Genomic DNA, 9,095 nt, shown 5'->3' on the forward strand with positions numbered 1-9,095 from the left:
TTTCCTCCCCAACTTGCTTCTTGGTCATGATGTTGTGCAGGAATAGAAACCCTGACTAAGACAAGGGGTTAGCTTAAAAACAGTTTCTTAAGATTTTCAGTTTTGAAACACCAGAAAAATCAATATATAATATCTTACTTTTTAATCAAAAAAATTTTAAACTAGGTGTTATTTGTTTAATCAAATAAGTGAATGATTAGAGTTTAGTGTATGTGTTATTTGATATTTTATGTTCTTATCTGATTTCACTTGAATCAAGAAACAACCACTGGTAGGGGAATGCCAGGGCCAGGAATCGGGAGAGGGTGGGTTGGTAAGCAGGGGGAGAGGGGAGGGAATAAGGGGTTTTCAGAGGGGAAACCAGGAAAGGGGAGAACGTTTGAAATGTAAATAAAGAAAATATCTAAAAAAAAAAAGAAAGAAAGAAAAGAAACACAACACCTGTGGCTTGCTGTGCAAAGCTGCCTGTGATAACTGGATACCCACAGACCGTGGGGCAATTACATTTGTTGCTGTACTAAAAAGGAGGCACTTAACCAGACCTCAGTGAGTGTAGCCAAGAACTGCATGCTACATCCTTTTCCCAGCCCTGAGATTAGCTTTTATTATGGCTCAGGAAGTAAGCATTGTAGACTCACACAGTCTCAAAAGAAAGATAATCTCTTAGAAAATGTTGATTATGGGAAAGAACACAAAAAATAACTAGAATTCAGAATTTGTGAAACATTGTTTATTAGAGTATTTTCTAGCCCTCCTCATATAAGGTTATCATAGCTTTTAAAAACATAATATATTTTACTCTGCTATCTTTCCCTGTTCATACTTTAGCATAGGACTTCCATAAACTTCTTTCTCATGTTGTCTGATGTAACTGTAGTTTTTATATGCATTACTGAAAGCAACAGAGGTCTATTGTATGGGTTAGAGGCTAGCCTGTTCTCACTGTAATACCAGTGACAAAAAAAAACGCTTTTTAAAAGTTGTCCCTTCTATTAGGGGGAGGTTGCAAGGGTGGAGAACAGGTATAAGGGGAGGAGGAATTAACTGGGATTGTGGTGCATGATATAAAATTCACAAAGAACCAATGGAAAGTGTCTGAATGTATCAAGATAAAAAGATCCACACTTGGGCTGGAGAGATGGCTCAGCAGTTAAGAGTATACTGGTTGCTCTTCCAGAAGCCCTGGGTTCAATTCCCAGCACCCACATGGCAGCTCACAACTGTCTGTAATTCCAGTTCCAGGGTATCTGACAGCCTCCCACAGACATACATATAGGCAAAACACAAATGTGCATAAAATAAAAATAATTTAAAAAAATACTTACTTAAAAGATTTTCCTTTTATAAGAGATGCTGTTGGATTAAAGGTAACATCAGTAGTGAGACTGTTGTTGGGGTTGTATATGTTACATGCTTTGTTTTGTTGTGTAGGTGGGTGCTGGGGAATGAATGCAGTGTCCCTTATATGCTAGGCAGTATGTTGCTACTAAGCTCTATCAGTAGCTCTTATATTGTCTTCAAAATACATGGAAAGAGATTGGGCACCAGTCAAAAATTGCAATGAATCCAGTGCTCACTGTGTAAAGACATTAGCCTGCTGATCTAAGCTTAATTCTTGTAATTCACAAGGTGGAAAAAGAGCACTGACTCATCCTTCAATCTCCAGAGGTGTACACACACACACACACACACACACACACACTCTGTAAACCTCAGTTTTTAAAACTAAAACAAAAACAAAGATACAGAGGCACTATTTCTTACCATTGTGTGGGTAGACATTTGATGACAATAAAATAATAAAAAATTAAAATCATAGCGTTAATATCTACTTGCTTATTTTGTCATAAAAACAGTGAAAAGAGATAAAAGCAGGCTGGGGATGTAGTTCAGTTGGTGGAGTACTTGCCTAGAATGCAGTAGGCCCTGGGTTCAGTCCCCTAGACCACATAAAATCAGGCCTGTAATGACACATTCCTGTAATCCAAGAACTCAATGTGAAAACAGGAATATCATGAATTCAAGGTCATCTCCTAGACTATAGTTTGAGGCCAGGCTACCTGAGACCGGGTCTAAAAACAACAAAAACGACATGAAAGTTGGATGTTGTTATAATCAAGTACCCCAGGCAAGGCTGGCATTGTATGTCAAGTGCAGATAGGGAGGGGGGCAACCACATAGCAAAGTGGAATGTAAATATCATGGGCCCTCAGCTAGGAAGAGATCACCCTACCTGTAGTGTAGTACCCTATTTGTAAAACATCCTTCTTTTCCTCTTCCTGGTGTGTCTCTTACTCATTCATACTTAGCAGCAGTATTATGACTGAAGGTCAAACATTCTTTAAGAAACTAGAAATCTAAATGCAAGAGCTCTTTATCTTGTATCTTCTCCAGAAGTGCAGTGTGTCCACTTGGCTGGCCACATGCCGTGCTCATTTGTGTGTGACTTCAGATACACTTGCTTTTCTGCACTTCGCTGCCTGTCAGTCACTGTATGATACAGGTAGTACTAGACATGTCATCAGCTCCAGGACCTGAAGCTAGCTCAATTAATCAAGATGTCCTAGAAATATAATCTTGTGAAAATGAACTTAAAATTTAAATGCTCATAATATACAAAAAGAATATTGTAATACAAAAATAAAATTATAGTATATCTTTTGAATCCAGTGACATCTTCCCAATAAATTGTTTTGATCTGGTCAGTAAGTCAATTTTCTTCTATTAACAAAAACTAAAATATAAACATAAAATGCAGTGTACAGATTGCTGTCAGAAAGTACCTTCTAAGTTTATATTGAATGGATTATTAGTGGGTGAATGTCTCATATGGAAGAATGCATTTTTGAAAAGTATCGCCTTTGAAAAAGGATTATAATTGAGTAAACATTTTTACCTTTTTACTTGTTAATATATAAGACGTATCTAGTAGAAGGTCACTGTCATTAATTTGCAGCTGATGGTTTTATAATAGGTCCTTCTGGTTCTTGATGGTCATTATCAACATATAAGGCAGTGACGATATGGCCAGTACAAAGGCAAGACAGGGGTCTTAATTAGAACTCTGACAAGCCCACTGCAATAAAATGATGAGATTATTTGTAATTGATGTCACAATCCATTACCACTTAGTTCATCATGAGCATTCTAATAGGTCTGGCCTTGGAACTGGCCCCAGGATGTTGCTGACTGGCTGCCCTGCTTATGCTGTTACTGCAACAGGAGGGCACATTTCAGTCAGCAGCCTAATGACCTCTTTTGAAGTCTATTAAATTAATGACACTGGCACACTGTTTTCATTTCTTACAACATTAGTTTGAGATTTCTATAAATTAGTGTTTGGGACCCATATAATAAAGAGATTTTTAAGATGTAGACACCTTTGATATTTAGTTATTTAGAAAGAAATGAAAGCAAAAATGACATGTATAAAGGAAGATGTCAGGACATATGTCCCTCCTCCAAATGAAGTCTTTCTTTCATATAGGGTCTGTGTAGCTCATGCTAGCTTTGAGTTCTTGATCCCCTTGCTTCAATCTCCTGAGTGAGGGAATTCCAGTTGTACACCACAGTTCCAGGCCTTTATATTTAGTGATAGTCCCCTGTTGAGTTTTTCTTGTTTCTAAAGGGCCTGCTTTTCTTTACTATTTACAGGTGCCAACAGGTCATGTTTGGTTAGAAGGTGATAACTTACAGAATTCTACTGATTCCAGGTATTACGGGCCTGTACCATATGGACTAATAAGAGGACGGATCTTCTTTAAGGTATGCTTTAATGCCTAAAACACCACCTTTATTCTTATGAACTGGCGGGAGTGAAGGTGTCTCTCTAATTAAATCCAATCTAATTTGAAATCCATGGCTTCCAAGTTGACTTAACTATTGCAATGACTGCATTTGATGAACATTTTACCTTTACTTAAGAACTATGGACAAAACATTAGCCTCTCCCTTTCCTGTTCCTAAGGGGGATAACTGTGAATTTTTATAATAAAATTCAAACTAAATTAGTAGTAGCCTAGAGAACCTTTGTTTACAGAAATCAAATTCTGCCGTGTGTGACTTGTACAGCCATGGTCACATTGTGGCATTTCATCAAGCACTTCTACAACAGCAGCCCAGGCTCAGTCTACTTGGAACGCAGGTGGACCCAGTTAGATACAGCAAGCCATAGGCAGGTGTATGGCTGTAGAGAATGTACAACATGCCTTAGATGACATTGGTTCTTAGATTCATTGGTTTTTCCATTATTGGTTGATATAATTTTATTTTAAGGCAGGGTTTCACTGTATTCCAGGCAGGTCTTAAATTCCCCCTTCCTGTCTCTATCTCAGAAGTGCTAGTGGCACAGATGGTGCATTACAGGTATTCGTCACTACACCTGCTCCCCCTTGATCACAAGGCTTTAGAAGAAAACTGAATGAATATCTAAGGCAACTAGATACTGCTCAGGGTTCTTTATACTTAAAAAGGTGCCATATTCAAGCACTTAAAATATCAAGTAGCATATATCGGTAGTGCAACTTATTTTAGGTTAGTAAAAGAAAACAGCCATGTCTTCACAAACTTATGTTGATATACTAAACAAACCATTTCTGGTATCATGTTTGAATGCCTCAGACTAAATACACATGTTTATTTTTAGAATAACTAATGTAGAGAATGTACTGCAGTATCTAACACAGAGAAAAGGAAAGGGGAACATCATGATCATAAAGAATTTTCATTAATTGTATTCAACTGTATTTTCATTTTACAGATTTGGCCTTTCAGTGACTTTGGATTTCTGCGTGACAGCCCAAATGGCCACAGATTTTCTGATGATTAATAAGTATTTCCTTTTAACTTGATTATTGTCTCCTATTCAAGTGAATTTATTACTACAGTTGAAACCATGAACTTAACAATAAACTATTTGCTATTCAGTTTTATTTGTTTTAAATATAAGAGTAAATATCATATTCTGCAATATATATTAACTAAAAGGAAGATGTCAGGACATATGTCCCTCCTCCAAATGAAGTCTTTCTTTCATATAGGGTCTGTGTAGCTCATGCTAGCTTTGAGTTCTTGATCCCCTTGGATGAAAATTAACCCCAAACAAGTTTCCCTTCTAAATTGTATGATATAAAAATATCTTGGAAAAGAAATCCAGATGACTTATCTCATATTTGAATTTTGGTGGTTCCCATACCAAGAAAGCAATCTGTTCTCAAGTGTACTTCATATGTCAGCACTTCATAGCAGTCTAAGTCAAAGACTGAGCATTCCAAGCTGACAACTGACTGGCCTAAAGGAAACATTTGAGCAGCACTCTAGAAAGGGTCCCCTTGTGTTCATAAAATGAATTCTAGTCTACATTGTAGACAGAATGTTACATACAAAAGGAAGTCACATAAGATCCCATGCCTACAGTCCATTGTAGTAGTCAGTAATCACTCATTAGAAAAGCCCCTTCACCACACTAGTAATGAAATGAATGGCTCCTTAAAAGGAGGCCATCCTAATACAAAGGAAAGTTGGAATTTTAGGGGTTTGTTTTGTTGAATTTTAGTTTGTAAGTTTTCTTTTCCTAAATTACACCTGAACTTAAGATAGCTCCTGACAAAGCTTTAGACATACAGGACCAGCACAAAAGTCACATTTTCTAACACATGGTCCTCTGTCAGCTTTGAAATAGATTCATAGAGAGCCATATCCAGCCTTGTTTAGGGCAGAACTAGGTTCACACTTGATTCACAGAATCTCTAATCTTATTGGAATGCCTGCGTTATTGAAACAGGTATACAATAAGCATATAATTCAGCAACTAAAAACATCATCTTTTAGATGAACAACTTCATAATTAAGAACAGCAAGATGGTTCAGCCTGAACAGGAACTTAATATAAATCTCAAGACCCAAATTTGACCCTTGGGACCCATACTGGGGAAGTGAAGAATCAACTCCTCACAGATTCTCAGAATGTCCTCTGCCCTTCACACACACACACACACACACACACACACACACACACACACACACACACACACGGTTAAAGCAAAAGGAAAACTCATGGTAACTATAAAGAATACTCTTACCTGATTTTAGAAAAATATATTTATACTTCAAAAAGGAAGTAATTAGTTTGTACCAAAGAGAAAACAAAAGTTATTAGCTAAAAGTGCAAAAATATTATTCAAGTCTTTTGTGTAATATCCTATAATTTAGAATTTAGATACACATAAACAACTGAATTAATTTGTTAATTTGAAGTGGTCTTGGCTTGAAGATTTAATCTTATCTTCACAAATTATAAAGCTAATAAAAAAAAGGCATCTGTGTCCTTGTAGTAAAGGGTCCTAGGAATGAACACACAGTTCACTCTGATGCAGTAAAGGGTCCTAGGAATGAACACAGTTCAGCTCTGATGTAGTAAAGGGTCCTAGGAATGAACACACAGTTCAGCTCTGATGAAGGAGTTCCACAATCAGCGAGCACGTGTCACAAGAAATGAGGTTTGCTTCTTGTGCTTCATCCTTGTAGACAGTGTATTTCCCACCACATCGACAGCTCAGAGAGAAAGACTCATCATCTGCAAAGAATACAAAAATAATGACTCAGATGTTCACAGTCATCTACTTTGCTAAAACCATTCAAAATATAGGACATGTCCTGGAGAAACTGGAAAAAGAAACAAAACAAAACAAAACAAACAAAAGACCAGGTAAAAGGGAGCTGGAAAAATTCTCATTCATAGAAAAATGTATCTATTGAAGAGGCTCTTTATCTGTAGTAGCAATGGACCGGTGCTCTGACTCTGTATTCAATATTCACAAATGGGGGTGGGGCAAAGTATGCTCATAGTAATCTATTTAATTTACTTAGAATTTTCTGTTTTCTTAAGAATCCTGAAATTTTTATATTCTTCTAAGCAATGCACTTAAGATGCTAGTCATGGTAGAATCTGGAAGTTTAGATGCTACTATCCTTTTAAAGAAAGCCTCTGATCCCACTGCTGTTCTAGTTTACTCTCTGGTAAATGTAGTCATCCGAACTCACCAGGTTACAATCTGTTTTACTGAACTCATAGCTTAGAGACAAATGACATCTCAGTAGGTACTAGATCCTCAAGTAGCTTCAGCTGACTCTCAAAGTAGGCTACATTTAAAGATCACTGTGCAGGAGAGGGGAAGCAAGAGGCTGACATGAGATTCAACTGCCTCATATTTGCTCTCTATAAAATGCACCCTTAGAAAAATGGGCAGTTAAACCAACTTTAGGTGTTGCCTTATCAATAAGGAAAACATAAATCTATTCTTCCTTTTTTTTTATCACAATGTAGGTTTCTCTATAACAAAAAAAAATTCTTTTTAAATTTAGAAATGCAAATATCCCCCTTGTTTAAGGCAACATATATATAACTAATGAAAACATGTTTTCAAGGTGAATAGTTACATTACCTAAAAATTGAAGGTTGATTTTTATTTAGTTAGTTTATTTGTTTGTGTTCTTACTGTATGTTCCCACATGCAGTAGCATGTGTATAAAGGTCAGAAGGCAGATGTGTATGTGAGTTGGTTGGTTCTCTCTGTCCACCATGTAGGTAGGTCCCTGGGATGGATCTCTCAGCTGTCTTTTTTTTAACTCACTTTTGCTTTCTTTCACTGTTTCCCTTCTTCCTCCTCTTCTTCTTCCTCCTCCTCTTTTTTTTTTTTTTTTTTTTTTTTTTTTTTAAATTTTTGTTTGAAATAGGGTCTTACCAAGTAGCCATTACTATCCTGGCCTTGAAATGCAATATTCTTACTTTACCCTCCCAAGTATTGGGATTACAAGTTGAAATTAGAAGCCATTGTACCTTGCCTGATGACCCAAACCTTTAATACCATCTCTTGAGTGGCAAAGTATTCGAATCTGAATGGGGTAGGCCTGGTCTACATACATAGTGAATTCCAGGACTGCCACAGCTACATAGTGAGACCCTGTTTCAAAAAATAAAGAAGCCACCATGCCTGCCTTTGCCATTGGACTCTTCTTTTCATTTTGTTTTCATTCCTTTTCCCTTTTCCCCTTTCCCCTTCCTTCCTTTATTCCTTTCCTTTGGAATGTATTTTTATCTTATTTAATTATATACATTGGCCACTAGGTTTCTTAAGGAGTCCCCACAGCAAATATGCCTTTTAAAACTACCTCAGTGAACACTGAGATAATCTAAGGTGACATGCTCCACAAGTGGCACATTGAAGTTTTATCATAGGTTTTCATCTTCATATCTGGTTGAAATTTCTTCTTATCTTCATTGAGGTCCTAAAGCAGTATTTTTATATAAAGAAATTTAGGCACAATGTATGAAAATCTGTAGGTTTAGATTTTTTAAAACTATTTTTATTAAGGGTTTTAAATGTTTTAATGTCCCTTTTATCTCACTACCCACCAAACTAGTGGAAAGGAAGGGTTAATAGAGCAAAGGAGCGTGCGGACTTGTTGAGAATTGTTTCTTTGGAGTAAATCTAATCTGCGTTGTCAGGATATCAGCAGGTAAGTTCACACGAATCAGCAACCCCAGCTGATCCACTAGCAAGCACCATTTATGGATCAGTAACAGCAGGACTCATAAACAGCGTTTATAAATTAACAATGGCAGGTTGATCTAGAAGAAACCTCAAGGCTCTGCCAATTCACCTGAGTCAGAGGAAATGCAAGAAGCCACAGAACACCACCAGAAGTTTTTTTGGTGCATTTCTCTCTATGAGTGAAGACAAATGATGACCAACAAAGAATGGTAAGGCATAACAACACAATCTACAGTTCTCAGTGAAGACAAGCATCAGCAAAGACCCACGATGATGAATAAATAATGGCAAGGTATACCAATACCATCTAGCATCATCTACTTACTGTCTATTGGGAGATTATATATATATATATGTATACATACATATATATATATATATATATATATATATCACTATTTGCTGATGATATAATAGTTATCACTATTTGCTGATGATAGTATACTTAAGTGACTCCAAAAATTCCACCAAAGAACTCCTAAACCTGATAAACAACTTCAGCAAAGTAGCTGGATGTAAAATTAACTCAAGCAAATCAGTGGC

The 9,095-nt window shown here is 36.7% G+C and overlaps 2 protein-coding genes across 15 annotated transcripts in view; one reads left to right on the forward strand and one right to left on the reverse strand.

Annotated features, from left to right (window-relative positions):
* The window catches only part of Immp1l (inner mitochondrial membrane peptidase subunit 1), a 60,086-nt gene extending 55,161 nt beyond the window's left edge, over positions 1–4,925 (forward strand). For all 13 annotated transcript variants that reach the window (XM_031371268.1, XM_031371274.1, XM_031371272.1 and 10 more), the window contains 2 exons: positions 3,655–3,765; positions 4,760–4,925. In XM_031371268.1, coding sequence (XP_031227128.1) covers positions 3,655–3,765; positions 4,760–4,828 — 180 coding nt within the window. In that variant the 3' untranslated portion in view covers positions 4,829–4,925. The remainder of the gene's footprint in view (positions 1–3,654; positions 3,766–4,759) is intronic.
* Positions 4,926–6,081: 1,156 nt separating this feature from the next.
* Positions 6,082–9,095, reverse strand: part of Dnajc24 (DnaJ heat shock protein family (Hsp40) member C24) — a 36,716-nt gene continuing 33,702 nt past the window's right edge. For both annotated transcript variants that reach the window (XM_031371282.1, XM_031371283.1), the window contains exon 5: positions 6,082–6,574. In XM_031371282.1, coding sequence (XP_031227142.1) covers positions 6,444–6,574 — 131 coding nt within the window. In that variant the 3' untranslated portion in view covers positions 6,082–6,443. The remainder of the gene's footprint in view (positions 6,575–9,095) is intronic.

This window comes from Mastomys coucha, unplaced genomic scaffold, assembly GCF_008632895.1.
Source record: "Mastomys coucha isolate ucsf_1 unplaced genomic scaffold, UCSF_Mcou_1 pScaffold15, whole genome shotgun sequence".
In the NCBI taxonomy this organism is placed as follows: Eukaryota; Metazoa; Chordata; class Mammalia; order Rodentia; family Muridae; genus Mastomys; species Mastomys coucha.